General features: G+C 54.5%; 1 protein-coding gene across 2 annotated transcripts in view; it reads right to left on the bottom strand.

The window, feature by feature from the left end:
- Nucleotides 1-8,524: 8,524 nt before the first annotated feature.
- Nucleotides 8,525-15,778, bottom strand: part of BCR (BCR activator of RhoGEF and GTPase) — a 129,387-nt gene continuing 122,133 nt past the window's right edge. For both annotated transcript variants that reach the window (XM_030335669.1, XM_030335668.1), the window contains 6 exons: nt 15,546-15,655; nt 14,102-14,241; nt 13,114-13,248; nt 12,245-12,350; nt 11,593-11,755; nt 8,525-11,245 (listed from right to left, as the gene is read on the bottom strand). In XM_030335669.1, coding sequence (XP_030191529.1) covers nt 11,156-11,245; nt 11,593-11,755; nt 12,245-12,350; nt 13,114-13,248; nt 14,102-14,241; nt 15,546-15,655 — 744 coding nt within the window. In that variant the 3' untranslated portion in view covers nt 8,525-11,155. The remainder of the gene's footprint in view (nt 11,246-11,592; nt 11,756-12,244; nt 12,351-13,113; nt 13,249-14,101; nt 14,242-15,545; nt 15,656-15,778) is intronic.

Below are 15,778 nucleotides of genomic sequence, written 5' to 3'. Positions count from 1 at the left end.
AGTAACTGCACCTTTGGGACATGGAAGTGATGTACTGCAAGATTGCCTTTGGAGGACTGGCCTCCTGGCATGCACAGGATCAGGAGGGCAACCCTCACAGTCGGGGGCCTGCTCATGGTTCTGGGGGTTGGGGAGTCTGGGAGGTCTGGGCTAGTGACAGGGTGGGAGAGAAGGAGACAAATCTGAGGGTGGGGCACACAGAACCATCTGGACTTCACTCCAGTCTGTGGCTGGACCTCAGTGCTGGCATCTGTGTGGTCCCATCAACGTCATCCATACTCCATCCTTTGTCCTTGCTCATCCTGCTTGGCTCCCCAGAACCAAAGGGGAGGAAAGAACAGGCATTTGTTGCAGCTGCTGGCCTGGAGCAAGAGAGGACCTGGGGAAGCATGTGGCTCACTGCCTGTGCAGGAGGTCATCTATCAGTGTGTGAGCCCCTCCCAGGGCCCAACCTCCATCTGGCTATGGCCACCAAGTGGCAGGGTTTGGGACACTGTGATGATTCATTCGTGAGCTGAGAGCGCCCCTTGGGTCAGACCCTGCTGGCCCTACCATGCTAGGGTCTCATCACCACTAAGGTGTGCTGAGCCCTGCAGCCTGGAACCCCTTTGAGCTCAGTGCTGCTGTTTTCCCACTGACCCACTCAGCTCACCCTGATGCCCACCGCAATCACTGACTGCCCCACTCAGGCCCAGCTGCTTCATCTGCACCACAGCTGGAGGAATCAAACAGCATCGGCAGTAGGCCAAGTTGTAATCGGAAAACAACTGTTCCCAACAGTTAGCAAGCCATCAGCTTTGAGTGCCAGGACGTGGAGTTTGAGATTCTTGACATGCATCCCTCAGAGCCAGGGAAGCTCTGGGTCCCAGGAAATATGCAACTGTCAGCTGAGCAATGATGTGTCTGCAAGCAGAGATGGGCTGTTGGCCTTCCACATCTATGCTGCTCACTCCAGGAGGGACCCATGTACTGGCGACCACAGCCTGAAACCCCAAAACCTCCTTGCAATGCCCAGCTGGCCTGCAGGTGACCCAGAAGGATACAAGGCATCCACCTTGTGGCCACCTTATGGCCTACAGAGATCAGACATAATCAGACCCTCTTATGACACAGTCAGGGAAACTGAGGCCTGTGAGCATTTCTGGGGGTCCCAGACTTGAGCTCAAACCCTGGCTCAGACAGCCACTGGCTCTGTGACCTCAAGCATATTCCTCAACCTCTCTATGCCTCCAGTTCTGTGAACAATGGCAATACTCCCCTGCCAGTTGGGGTGCTGGGGGGACTAAATAACAGGACCCCACACTATTTCATGCCCCCTGCACACCACACTTCTCTTCGAAGTCTTTGGCACATGGAAATCACATGGCTAATAAATGGTAATGATGCATTTAGTGTCTGCTGACATGGAGACTGTAAACATCCCAAGGACAGGGCTTGGCATGTGGTAAGGGCTCATGACATGGTTCCTCTTGTCTCTCAGTGTCCAAGTTCCCATCCACAGAAAGCAATAACCCTTGTCCAGCTTCCTGATTCAACTACCCAGCACTGGGGACCTCTGGGAAACAAATGCACATCTTGATGGGAATATGGGGACAGCAGTGATGAGCTGGAAAAAGGGACTCTAATGTAAAATGCCCAGGGTTTATTTTTTTAATTAAAGAAAAACATTTTAAATATTTAGTTTTTGAGAGAAAGAGAGATAGAGCGTGAGTGAGGGAGGGGCAGAGAGAGAGGGAGACACAGAATCCGAAGCAGGCTCCAGGCTCAGAGCTGTCAGCAGAGAGGCCAATGCGGGGCTGGAACTCAAGAACCATGAGATCATGACCTGAGCTGAAGTTGGACTCTCAATCAACTGAGCCACCCAGGCGCCCCTGGGTGCCTAAGGTGTAAGTAATGGTCATCGGTCTTCCTAGTGTCAGTGTCTAACTGAATCCTTATTTATCCTTATTTTCCAGGTGAGGAAAGTGAGCTTCAGTAAGATAAATTAATCATCCAAGAGGTGCCACAAGTCTTGGCTTCTAAATCCTGGGGCTGCACCCCCAGCTGGTGTTGCCCCACACCTTGCAAAGGAGCCTCCTGGGAATTTTGCACACAACCCGAGCCTCCCAACACGCCCACATCTCTGAGAATCATGTTTAGGATTTTTGGAAAAATTCACCCTTTGAGGGTAAATTTCACTCTGGGGAAATTTTAAGAAAATGGGTAAAAAGAGAGGGACATAACAGTGTATCATTATCCTGTTTGGAACCCAAAGCACTGTTTTCGCAGGAAAACCTGAAGGCAATTCAGAAAAGCTCTAGAAATATCTGGAGGAAAGACACGCCTGCTGAGAAAACATGAAACTGCCCTGGGGAATTAATTTCAAACTGGTTAGCAGGACACACCTGTCACAGAAGCCAGGGGAGGAGGGGATCGGCAGGAGGGACAGGTAGCCATGTCAGAGGCTGTCGGGGCAGGAACAGCCTTTGGCTTCCAGGCAGAGCCAGACTGACCTGGACACAAAGGAAGTGGCACTGAGGGGCGAGACTGCAAGGGCAGGCAGCCCTTCCTGGGAGCTCGATGGGGAAGGAGAAGGAGGGTGTGGTTGTACCTGGGCAGGGGGAGTGTCAAGAAAGGACTGTTTCTTCTTTCTCTCCTGCTTTCTGCGAGCTAGAAGTGAACTGAGTGTGTTTATGGGCAGCAGTGTTGAGATATGTGGGGCATCCTGATTGCGGAGTTCAGTAGCGGGTGGAAAAAGAATTCACCCAAGGCAGAACACAGGAGATAGAAGGACTAGGGAGCAGTGGGCAGGACAGCAAAGGAGAGACTGTCTGCCACAGGGTGGTGGTGGGGGAGACTATAGTTACAGGGTGGAGTGAGGAGGCATGGGAACGGATGGAATTTCCCCTTTTTTGGTAACTGTGACTGGTTGTAAGTAGCCCATTGGTCAGTGAGGGCTTATGGCCATTTTGAGGCAGGCGGCTTAATGAGCCTGTTTGCATTCAGCCCAGTGGTCACTGTGGGCCCTTTTGCCTTGCTTAAGTTTCCATTGCTCAAGCCTGTTGCCTAAAAGCGGCCTCTACAGGATTCTCTGCAGAGGTGGGGCACAGGGGGTCTATAGGTTGAGCTGCCTGAGAAGACAGGCCAGGAAAGAGCCGTCTACTTTCTCAGGGTTTCTCTTTCTCTCTCTCTTTTAAGTTTATTTGTTTATTTATTTATTTATTTATTTATTTATTTATTTTGAGAGGGAGAGAGAGAGAGAGAGAGAGAGAGAGAGAGAGAGAAAGAGAGAAAGAGAGCATGAGAGGGGGAGAGGCAGAGAGAGAGAATCTCAAGCAGGCTCTGCACTGCCATCACAGAGTCTGACACAGGGATCGAACTCACAGACTGTGACATCATGACCTGAGCCGAAATCACGAGTCTGACACTTAACTGACTGAGCCACCCAGGTGCCCCTCTCAGGGTCTTTTGTAGGCAGGGCTGTGGTGGGAAAAGGGCCCGAGGACAGTAGCCAAAGCTCTCAGGCTGGGTTGTGTGTGATGATCCCCGTGTCTGTCTCCAGGGACCCCACCCCAGCCTTTCAGTCTCTGGCCCTAGGACAAAGGAGGGACAATCCATTTCTGTTCTGAGCAGGAGCGCATTTGGAGGTGGGAGAACAGGCGAGGAAGCTGGAAAGCCAGGGTCTGGCCACAGTGTTGGACTTACTAGCAGGATGACGGTATTAGTTTCTGGAGATGGCATTACACAAGGGGGCTTAACACAACCGCAGTGGGTTCTTTCCCAGTTCTGGAAGCTGAAGTCCCAAATGCAGGTGGGAACAGGGGATGTTTCTTTCTGGATTTTTGGAGGGAGAATCCCTGTCCATGCCTCTCTCCTGGCTTCTGGTGGCTGCCAACAACCATCAGCTTATAGATGTATCTAGCGAATCTTGGCCTTCAATCCATGTGGTGTTTTCCCTGCGTGTCTGTCTTCTCTTTTTCTGTCTCGTGTAAGGATGATTGTCATTGGCTTTAGGGCACACCCTAATCTTCGAGGATCTCATCTAGAGATCCTTACCTCAATGATATCTGAAATGACCCTTATGCCAAATAATATCACATTACAAGTTTCCAGTTGGACATATCTTGAGGGGGGGGGGGAGCACAATTCACCCATTACAGGGATGATGGAAGAGCCACTTCCTCTTTCAGAGGCCTGGTATTGTCTGAACATGGGAATACTCTCATAAGGAGAATCAGAGACAATGATGGCCATGAGCTGGCTTTAGGGACCACATGGTCCAGCCAGGACAGGCATGTGGCTTAAGTTCTAAGCACCTTGAGAGCAGCAGTCATACATTACCGAGGCAAAAGGCCACAGTGTGTACCTCCTGGCAGTGCATGCCAGTCTGTCCAGTATCCCAGCCTTGTTTCCCAGTTAGCTTTTACTCCACTGGGGCTTAGGAAATCCTCAGTACCCTGAGGCCTCCCCTCCCCTACCACATTTGGGGTTCAGCCTTGACCTGCCTGTCAGGTGCTACAATTTCTCACCCATCCACTTGGCCTGGGAAGTAGGAAGCACAGGCCTTGACCCTGAGTTGGGACCTCAGAACTCTAGGGGAGGGGTCTCGAGGCTGAGTAGCTGAGGGGATGGGGGTAGCTGCATAGGGGTTTTGGGCCCCTAAAGATCACCATTGTCTGGGGACCCTCACATTGAAACAAGCAAGCATGTGGGCCTCAGCTTGGGATGACCCTGTACATGCCATGCCTGGGTGGTGGCTATGGTTAGGTCACTCATAGGAGCCACAGGGTGACTGTGAATTAAAAAAGATTTGCATTGACTATAAGCAGAAGAGGAGGCCACAAAATATGTTTGTCTGTGAGGTTCACTGATGTGGCCTAGACAGGGCAGGTGAATGACACCCCCTTCCCTCTGTGTGGTCATCCTGGCCCCCCCATGGAGGAGTATAGGGAGAACTTAGGTTCCCAGCTTGGTTCCACTTCCAGGAGTTCAAAGGGCCAAAGGCCAAAGGTCATTGTATTAACCTTAGTTACCTCTCTAAGGGCTTCTGAATATAGTCACATTGGGGGTTAGGACTTTAACATATGAATTTCCGGGGAACACAGTTCAGTTCATAACAGCCATGGCATAGTGGAGTCTGGAAAACTCTAGGTCAGCCATGAAGAGTGTGGGAAGGGGGTAGGTAATGCCAACCAGGCAGAAGAGGGATTTTTGCTGCACTCCAGCACCCCAGCATGGCATCAGTAGGAGGCAGGTCTGGCAGGAGGTGGCCTGGGTGGGCCGAAGCTCAGAGGCTGGAGACCAGTCTGCAGGGGTGGTTAGGGCTCCTGCAGTCACTGCTCATTGTCCAGGAGCCCCGAGAGTTGTTTCTTGGTGATCACCAGGTGAAAGGGCCCCAGTTGGGAAATGCAGCCCAGAAGTGTTTACCTAATGGAGCACACAAACAAAGGTCATAGATGTCTTGGCTTGTTCCAAACGACTGCTCGCCACTCCCCAACATTGTAAATACTGTCTCCAAAAAATAGAAGAGACAGCAGCTATTCCCCTCTGTCCATTGTTTTTCTCTCCTTCTGGCCCATTTTCCCCTGCAGCTGGGAGGTGGGGCTCACCTCCCAGAGTTGAGACAGCAAATCCTGAGGGGGGGTCTGTCAACACCACCCCTTCATGTAATTTAAATGATAGCTGTATTTAAATGAGCATCTGCAGAATCTGCTTCCCAGTGGATGGGGCTGGAATTTCCCTGCTGGCCATTGGGGGCCATGCCACGGGTTTGGGAGGTCCATCTGTCCTGGTCACTCAAGCTCTTCACCCCTGGGGAGTTCCTGGGGCCGGGGTGGCCACCATCCTGGCATCTCTGCTTCTGTGGCTACTCAGCCTGCAGCTACTTTGGGACCTGAACTTGCTTAGGTACCCAGACTTGTTTAGGCCCCATTCCTAAGGCCCCTTCTTTGTCCAGCATCCCATTTGAACTTACACACCCCCGGCTGCCAGGCTCAGGTTGCAACAGAGTGACTGAAAAACGTAAGGAAGAGTTTCTGGTCAGGCCCTGCCCAATTCCACCCACAGGAGAATGGAAAAGTAGTTGGTGTGTGGACTGCCTTCAGTGTTCTAGCTGAACTGGCCGGAGAGGCCCCTAGAAGGCCCTTCTCTGGACACATGGCCATGTGATGTCCAGTCGGCTGCCTGGCCCAGGGTGCTCAATGCGTCTTGTTTGGGAGTGCACAGATGAGCAGCTTAGGTCCCCCAAAGCAGCTGGTTTCCTTTCTGATCTCAACACATCTGAGAGGTGCAAGGGGGCCCTGTCTTCCCAGAAACCGTTTACGTGGGTGCCTCTTTGTCATGGCCCTGGTTGGCCTTTCTGGGCTACAAGTATTGGGGTGACAGAGACACAGGGCTGCGCCTGGCAGCTGACCCATTGCTCTCCTCCACTCCAGTTACATTGAGTTCCAACACCCCTTCCCTCAGGCCTGACAGTCCCTCCTCATCCTGGCATGCCCCTCAGCCTGCTGCTGCTTGCTGACCCATGGCAGCTTCTCCAGGAGGCCATTTGGGCCTCTTCAAGAGCTGGGTCTGTCACCCCCTCACTTTTTCTGTTTATCTTTCCAGAGCTATTTGTGATAGTCCATCGTTAGTTCGTGGAAATGTTTCCTTTTAATGCAATTGATGCATTTTTTTTGAGGGGCAAGTATAGAAGTTTTGGTGAGATTTCTACACAAAACTTTGTCTTCTTTTATTTGCCCAGGGTGTGTACATGTGGGCTACCTGGAGGCCTCAGCCTGTGTGCCCTCACGAGCCTTGCCAAATCTAGGCAAAGGCTGGTGGTCAAGGCCTGGCTCTGCCCTTTCCTGCAGAAAGGGAGCTAGCTTGGGGAGCCAGCAGAACACAGAGATCCTAGCCTCTGCTCATCTACTGGCTCTGGGAACCTGGGTGGGGAGGACTTGGTGCCCACCCCCCACCCCCGGCCTTGCGTGCCTCAGTGTCCCCATCTATCAAGCAAAGGGATTGGACTAAGAGGCCTCTGAGGGCCCTTTGAGGTGGAAGATCTCAGATTTGGGATCACTGGCTTGGACTTGGCTGGACATGGAGCCTGCTCTTAGGAACTTGGCTAGTCAGCTCTTGCCCGAAAAATCAACTCCTAGTAGGAGTGATATGGTAGGGCTTTAAAACATTGCAAGGCATCTGGGTGGCTCAGTCTGGTAAGCATCTGACTCCTGGTTTCGGCTCAGGTCATGGTCTCACAGTTTGTTGGTTCAAGCCCCATGTCAGCCTCTGCACTGACAGTGTGGGGCCTACTTGAGATTCTCTCTCTTCCCTCTCTGTCCCTCCCCTGCTTGTGCATACACTCTCTCTCTCTCTCAAAAATAAACTTAAAAAAATAAAACATTTTGTTATTGGTTTTCAAACAGGACCACCACTGTAGGGACAGAGAAAACTAACTGTAGCCTTTTAGGGGTCGAATACTCGGACAAGGGCCAGTGGGAGCCTGTTCTTCATCAGTAGATGTCAGAGTAGACAGATGACATGGTGTAGGTGATCTACACCATGCAGGCAAAACCCAATGTCAACTCTTATACCTGTGAGAGGAGGGGACACTGCGTGAGGACGACTTGTGGGGGGATATTGTGGGAGGGGATGCTGGAGGGGTGCTGTGGGAGGGGGCTCTGATGCCTTTGGAGATTCTGAGGGGGGAGGCTCATCCCAGGGCATCCTGTCGCACTCTCGGTGTGACCTCCTCTGGGTCACCACAGGCCAGTGAAATGGCCGCAGTGATGCCCCATAGGCAGCAGTGTTGGGAGGCCAGCGGAGGGAGAATCATAGGGCAGGCAGATGACCACACACCACACTGCCCCCACCCTCGGAAGCTGACCAGGCAGCCGACGAGGAGACCTTCCTCCCTGGGGGTCTGAGGAAGGCCTTCACTGGCCACTTGCAGTCTCCGAGGTGAGCCTTACCCTTAGGAGAGTCTCGGGGTGAGACGCAGGGGGGTGGCAAATGAGTGTGACCCAGCTTCCCCCAAGTCCTACACCGGTCTCCGCCCTGGGCACAACTTCCCTGTAAGCTGGACAGACTTTTCCTGAGGGCAAGGCTGGTGGCAGCTCAGAGAGACCCATGCCTGCAGGCAGCAGGAAGGCCAGACCTGGCAGGACCACCAAACCTTGGTGTCAGCAGAAACCACAGAGACCAAGGGACCGGTGCAGGGCCAGGCTGTGGGGGGCTGGAGTCCTCCCTGCCTCTGGGCTTGGCATGGCCGGTACCCCCACCGCCCTAAACCAGAGGGCTCCAAGCTCCTGCTCTGCTGCTTCACGTCCCAACACTGCCTGCGGTGCCCGCCTGTGGTGCGTAGACCCCCCTGGGTCTGGCTTCTTCACTGTGGTGTGCGCTGCCCTCCTAGGTGGCCTCCGGGGCACCCGGGCCCTCTACATCACCTGCCGCTGCTTCCAGCTCTGCTGCCCACCCCCAGCTCCCACCCAGCAGCTCGGGGACCCTCCCAAAGGTTCCGATCGTGTTTTTTCCTTCTGAATGGAGCAATCACCACTGACACAAGTAGTCTCAGGTAACTTTAATGAAAGTGTCAGCAGTCCCTTCCCCCACGGTGGTATAGGGATGGCTGGGCCCAAAGCAGAAATGCAGCTGCAGAGACAGCCAAGCTCCCTGCTCCAGATTCGGGGGCCGGATCAAGCTCCCTGCTCCAGGCTTCTCGTCTGCTGCAGAGTCCAGCAGCCGTGCCTCGTGGAAGGTCATGTCTGGGCTTTAGGACTCTATTTGCCCTATGCTCGCTTTACCAACCCCCAGGCCCGTGTGTGAGACAGGGCGACAGAGGTGGCCAGTGACCACTGCCACTGTGACCTGGCGAAGGAGCGCTTTTAGAGCTACACAAGGAAGAGTGGTCATTCTGTCATCAAACAGCACACATTCTATATAAATAAAAAGTAAGAAGGGGGAGGAGGTAGGGGGAGGGAACGAAAATTGGCACAGACACTGATATATTGCTTTCCAGTTTCAATGCGACAGATGCAAATCATGACACCAGGGGAACAGAAACGAGTGCTGGGTGTAGCTTTTCTAAGCAGAGTGTGTTCCCCTTGCAGGGCTGGAGGGATGCTAAGATGGATGGGGCTGGGAAGCCAGGCCAGAGGCGGCCCAGAGCTGGAGGCCTAAGAAACCCAGTGAGTCCAGAAATGTGCAGAGGGCAGAGGACCCTGCTCCCTGCCTCTACCCCCAGGAGAGCCACACTCCTTTAAAATGGTGGGTCTGCTCTCCTCACAAGGAAAAAGTACAAAGAAATAAATATAGTATGTGGACATAAAACCTTTAAGAGACTTTGTTTTCTGCTGCCCTTCCCCACCCCCACCCCTGCTTGTGCAGGTCCACAAGCAGAGGGGAGGCTGGAGAGCACATGTCCCCCCATGTGCTGCGAGTTTGGGCAAGAGCTGCCTATTGACGTGTCAGGCGAGCCCTCCCACCCCCACCCCTGCCACCCAGGACATGGGAGGGATCATGGGACATTGCCACCGTTACTGGTGTAATCATGTGACAAGCAAACACCTTTTCCTGAGTCACACTATTGCTTTCCTCCTCTGCTTCACTATATTCTCTTTTCTTGCAAGACCAGCATGGAAACTTGGCTTCTCAAGGTTTTTCTCCTTGCCCTAACCCCTCTCTTTAAAAAAAAAAAAAAAAAAAAAGATGCAATTGTTTATAGATCTATTTCTTCAAAAGACTTAGCGGCCTCCCTCGTTCTCTTTTCTACAAGCTGGATGGCCAGGAGGGTTACCAGGAATGTCCTGGCTTCTGTACCGGTATCTGGAGAGCAGGGAGGGGAGGTAGCTGCCAGTCCCTGTCCTTCTACCTGCTCCGGGACAGGAGCGCCCCACCCTGAGACTGGCCAGTGGAACAGCCCCCTGCTCCTAACCAACCCCTCCCCCCACATTCCTGATGCTCAGGAGACTTCAGAACCGGCCCCTGACAAAAACAGAGTTGGCGTGTAGAGGAAGACAAAATGCCGCTGGGACACGAATTGTCCATGGAGTACATTCTAATATCGTATTAGTTATCTGAATCTGTTAGGAAAAAAATTAGAAACTATGTAGAAAACTTAAAAATATTCAAGTATCAAAAGGCTATTCGGATCAAAGTTTAAAACGAGCTGTCAGCAAGCTGTTGCTGCCGAGAGGAAACTTTTACAAAAGTTTACTGAGTTTGTTCAGCAGAGAGCAAGAGAATGAAGTGACTGATGTCGGGGGATGATCAGGGGGAGGGAGGGTGTGGGCAGAGGGGGCGACAGGCTGGAGGAAGCCAGAAAGACTGAGGCCTTTTTAAGCCAAAGAGGAGAGCTTGTGCCCAACAGGCAGTGGACAGGGTCACTATACCTGGAGAAGAAGCCATAAAGTGCGCAGCCTGGGCCTCCCTCCCCCTGGTGTCGGTCCTGGACAGACAGACAGGCGTTACAAGGCCCCACGGGGAGCTGCCTTCTGAGGGGCACATGAACAGCAAAAACAACGCAACAGGACAGAATAGGAAGACCCATTTCTGGACAGAGTTCCTTCTAGAAAGAAGGAGAAGGAAGGAGGCGAAAGGGGTCAAACGCTACACAGTGTTGACTTAGCTTTTCAAACTCTGTTACACAAACAGAGTTAAATTTCTAAGTCAGGGAAACTGAAAAGCCCCCACCCACACAGGGACAGGGCTGTGGCCCCCACGGTATGAAGCAGCATCGGTGTTTATTCAAGACACGATAGTGAGGGAATCTGGTCACGTTCCCTTCTCCCTGGAGAGGGTGCATCTTGACAAGCGTTCCAGTAGAAATCTCTTAAACTCTGGTAAGTTCGTAGAAACCACTCCCTTCACCTGGTCCCACGGCCAGGCCTGCTGCGCGCTGAGGCATGCTGGCTTGGGGCACCCTCTGGTGGCAGCATGGAAAACCACAGTCTGAGGCTCCTTGCAAGCTCACAGGCCCAAGGGCCGGGGGGGCGGGGTCCAGAACTGCCCAGGCCACTTAGCCTTTTGCCTTGGGTAGTTGTCTCTAGGCAGTCCCTAGACAAGGGTAGTCCAGCCCTTGGGGGCGGGGTGGCCTAATTACTCCTCAAGAAGATTCGGTTCCCACTCTGTGGATAGCCCGTTTTTCCAGGAGGTTTCCAGGCCGTTCTGCTGGCCTCTCAGAGATGGAATTGACCCTTTAGACTTCAGTGGAGAATAGGATGCTCTGTCTCTTGCTGTCTGGGGCAGGGATGGCCTCCAGCTGCAGGAAGTACAGCAGCACCTGGACCTGCCGGGGCAGAGCAGGGAGGAGGAAAGAGGAAAGTGGCTCAGAGGGGTGCTCACAGCTGCAGAGTGTGCTGGCGACACGAGCCCCTCCCGCCAAGAGATCTGAAGGCCCCTGAAAATATCAGACAGGCCCTGAGAAGCCCCAGTAAGGAACAGAAAGAAGGACAGTGGCCTGGGTCCTCCCTTTCCCTCCCAGCCACACGGCCTCAGGCAAGTGCCTCTCTCAGCACCTTGGACCCCTCCCCCTGTACACCTTGGATGGGAATAACCCATAGGACCCTGGGTGGGCCAGGCAGAGGCCACCTCTGAGATCAGGCGGCGTGAGCTGGAGCCTGTTTCTGCTCATACCTGGGACATGACTTCCAGGGACCAGCTGTCGGTCATGGATATGGGCTGGCTGGGGTTGGCAGGGAGCTTGCTCTCCTTCTCTGATGGCCGGAGCAGCGTGGGGCCGAAGACTGTGGCAAGGTTGTGCAGGGACATCTTGTTCACCGTCTCCTTCTCTGCCACCCTGCAGAGGGCCAAAGCAGAGGGTGCTGTTAAGACATGGCCTTCAGGATGGAGGTGAGGTGGAGGGGCCAGACCACTCTGGAGGGTGGCTCAGGGAATGTGAGAATGGGAGCCACCCCTTTCTGCCTTGGGTTGGCTCCACAACACAGACACCCCACCCCTGGATGTGCTGGAAGCAGACTGCACCCCGGTTCTTCTGGGTTGGAGGGGCCTAGGACAAAGAGCACCTGGGGCTGGCAGGTGGCTGGGCCAGCTGTGGGCCATGATCTGGAGCGGGGAGGAAGCCCAGGCACACCACGGGCCATGGCTGAAGCGCTTCACTCTTTCCTTAAGGCCATGGAGCAATACCCAGAACGGATGAGTAACCACAGACAGGGGTGGGGGGAGAGGGCCCTAGGAGCCATGAAGTGTGACTAGGGCCTAGGAGCCAGTGGGCCACAAGAGAATGTGCCTTGCTGCCTGGGGGCCCCTGAGGAAGAGCTGGGGTTACCTTTTCAGGTGGTCCAGAAGGAAGAGGAAGGTCAGGAGGTTGGCCTCTGGGAGCGACAGCAGCAAATTAAGCATGCAGCTCTCCTTTGCAACGGGGTCTGAAAGAGCTGCAGGGGGTTGGGAGGGGGGTTATTCTCAGGGTCATGACCAAGTTGAAGGCCCCTCCTGGGGCTCTCAGGGCAGTCCAGGCCCATCATTGTCCTGGCCCACATAGCACTGGCCCCCAGTGAGGATCCAGTGCCAGGAGGTGGCAGGCATCACTGCCCTCCCAGCCGACCTGGCCATTCCCACCTTCTGCTCAGAAGAGCCCAAGGCATGAGAAGCTGAGCATGGACTGAAGCAGGAAGAGTGAGGGCAGGAAGGTTTCAAGGCCCTGGAAGTTCCCTCATCACCCTGCGTACCCTGGGGGTCCTCTGCTGAATGAATGGCCCTGGAGGCTGGGTGTGGAAGCTGCAGTTGCCTTGTCCCCCCACACCCCCACTTCGGACACCACCCTCCAGGAGGACCTAGGGTCAGGTTGGGCTTGAAGCCCAATGTGACAGGACCAGGAGCTGGGGTTAGAGGAGCAGAGGGGCACTGCAGTGAGGAGGAAGGAGCCTCCAGGACCCCATACTCCGGTGTGCCGCAGTGGTACCAGCCCTTTCACCCTCTTGGGCTCCTTGGAGGGACGGGGACAGCAGGAGGCCCTTTGAGGATAGGCAGAGGCCTTTTAGGACCAGCTAGGTTCTTGGTCCGCTGCCACCGTGAAGTTTGGGCTCAAAGGTGGACCATGGTGGAGGGGGCGCAGCTCACCCTCACCTTGCTGTTGACATCTCTCCCACCTCAGAGTACCACTGGACAGGAGGGGCTGGGGAGACCTCCCATGCTCACCGATGCCTTCGGCGAAGTTGGGGTAGAACTCGTCGGTGAAGAGGGGCTCCGGCAACTCACGGAAGTACAGCTTCAGCGTTCCGGCAATGGCGTTCACGTCCATCTCACTCATCATCACGGACACATCCTTGTTATCTGGAAGGAGCGTGGAGATGAAGCACGACCTACCTACTCACGGAGACCAAGTAGGGTTACGCTCTCCCTGCCTCAGGCAAGTCAGCCCATAGCAGGAGGACGGTTTTTGGGGTTCCTCCTTTGAGCAGGTTGTGTCTTCTTCCAAGTATGCCAGCGGTTCTGGCAGAGAAGGCGTCCTCCCGACCCCTCCCTTGCTGGGCAAGGGGCGGCCTGGCAGCAGAGCCACCACGAGAGGCTGTCAGGCCAATGGAGGTATCGCAGACACGGTGCCCGGGCAGGAGTTGGGTGGCTACGCTCTGCAGCAACTACCTGACGGCAGGCATCTTCTGATACTGGGATTATTTGTGCCACTCTACAGTTTAAACCAGTGCCTTCCCTCTGGCCTCAGGTGGCCACTGGCCCTCTGTGTCACAAACCAGGGAGGGAAGAGTATCCAGGCACGATGTCCTGGCTCTGCCACCTTCTACTCTGGGGAGCCTCTGGGGTCTCAGTGTCCTCATCTGGGGATTGAGGTAGTTCCACCACCTTAGGAGTCAGGCCACACTGACTCCAAAGCTTTGGTCGGCACCTCTTTTCTACCCTGTGAAGCAGGCCAAGCCCCAGTGGGAGGTGGGGCGGCCCCACATAAGCCCCTGGGCCAACTCCACGAGAGCCATGCACATGTTGCTCAGACAGGAGAACGGGCTTCTGCGGAACCTCCTCTCACCCCTCCCTCTTCTTTTCACTGGAAAAATCAGACAAGAAGTGAAGAAAATGTACGAAGCCTAATATACTCAGCAGGAGCCTTGACCATGGAGGGTGCAAGGTCACCACGCCCACACCCCATCCTGCACCGCGTGGGGCCGACACTCACTGACGTCAAAGGCCGCCTTCAGCGCCTGGATGTCTGTGGCCACTCCAGACACACGGTAGATGCCTACTTCCTCCATGCCCCGCCGCTCGATCTCCTCCACGCACTGGCGCACGATGTAGGGCACCTTGGACCTCTCTCTCCTGCAGGGTGAGGGGAAGCACCTTCAGTGCCTGGCAGCCCCTGGCTCGGGCCACGGGGCTGGGCCCATCAACTGTCTGCACACCTGGACGCCTAGAGATGGGGGTGATGAAGGCCCCCGGGTGTGGGCGTACACAGACCCTCCTGCATGCCTTCCCTTTGCTCTCAGAGTTCATGATTACCATTGTTTAGATCTTATTAGGGTCTTTCTAAGGTAGTCAGATGACCTGTGAGTTATATGTGATCTTTAGGGAAGGTCAGGAGGCTTTCCTAGGTGTTATCAGCCATAGGAAGTCAGTTAAAAGATTCCAGGCATCGGGTTAATAGGTGGCTGCAGAGTCCTTGACCCAGTCTTGGCTCTGCCAAGACTGCTATGTGAGAAGTGAACCCTGACCCCTCCAGGCCTGAGCAAGAGGTGAGCCCTGTACATAGCAGCACTCCAACACCTGCTGGATTGCTGGATGAACAACCCCACAGGGCTGCCTAACCTCAGCACTCAGAATCCTGTGGTTCTAAACACTTTTTGCTCACATCTTAACAACACCCAATTCCCAGAGTAGGAGTACCCTAAAAATAGGAGATGTGCTGTTTGGAGGGTCAGCTTTAGACTAGTTTAGCAACTGGATTCAGGAGCTCAGCAAAGTTCCTTCCCAAGCCACCCCCGTTAGCGGTGCGTATTTGGGGTAACTACTGACACAGTCCTCTCTGCTCAAGCCCAGGTCCACCCAGAGAGCTGTGGGGAAGGCTGGGGTGCAGCTGGGGGCAGGGAGTGGTGTTTGGATACAATTAGGTGTCCGGGGGACATGTGACGCAGGCTCTGGCCTTTGAGGTCAGGGGCCCGGCTGGATTCCAAACAGGGGAAGTGAATGGATTCTGGGAGGAAGAGGCCCGTGTCCCTGAGAATTGCTTTCAAACCAGCATACAAACTTCTCCTCACAAGTGACCTGTGCCCCAGGGGCTGGGGTTGCCACAGGAACCCTGACTGTGACAAATTCAGAGCCAGGGAAGAAGACCCTGACTCTGTGCTGCTCCAGTGGTAGTGTGGGAGCCAGCCCACCGGCCTGCATGAGGGGGCGAGGACATTCCTGAACTGATGAGGACAAGTTTCTAGGTAAACACAGGAGGCAGCTAAGCACACTGAGTGCTCCATTGGCCTGAGAGGCATCCTGTGCTCAGAGGACCACGCAGAGAGTGGAGACCCTTGCCTGCTCTTTCCTTCAGAAACACCTGCTCGGCGGGGGTGGGACGGGGTGCCCTCTGTGCCTGAGGATGAGAGATGCATGAGCCCTCACCCCTCTCCACTCACTTGGTGACCACGGCAATCTTGACTCCGAAGACACCTGTCTGTTTTCGGGAAGGCATTCTCTTCAAGCTGAACTCCCTGCTGGTGAACTTGATGGAGAGTTTCACTTCAATCTGCAGGGGGAGGCAGGGAGCACAGCCCTCTAACCCTTCTGAGACTCACAGTCTGAGTTCCCAGAGGCCCTGGGGGCTTGGCAAATCATCCCCCTCCCCAGGCAAGCGGGCTAAGATCCCAGC

The sequence above is a fragment of the Lynx canadensis genome, chromosome D3, assembly GCF_007474595.2.
Source record: "Lynx canadensis isolate LIC74 chromosome D3, mLynCan4.pri.v2, whole genome shotgun sequence".
Taxonomy (NCBI): Eukaryota; Metazoa; Chordata; class Mammalia; order Carnivora; family Felidae; genus Lynx; species Lynx canadensis.
Note: the sequence above shows the minus strand (reverse complement) of the source record. Positions and strands in the feature narration are given on the sequence as shown.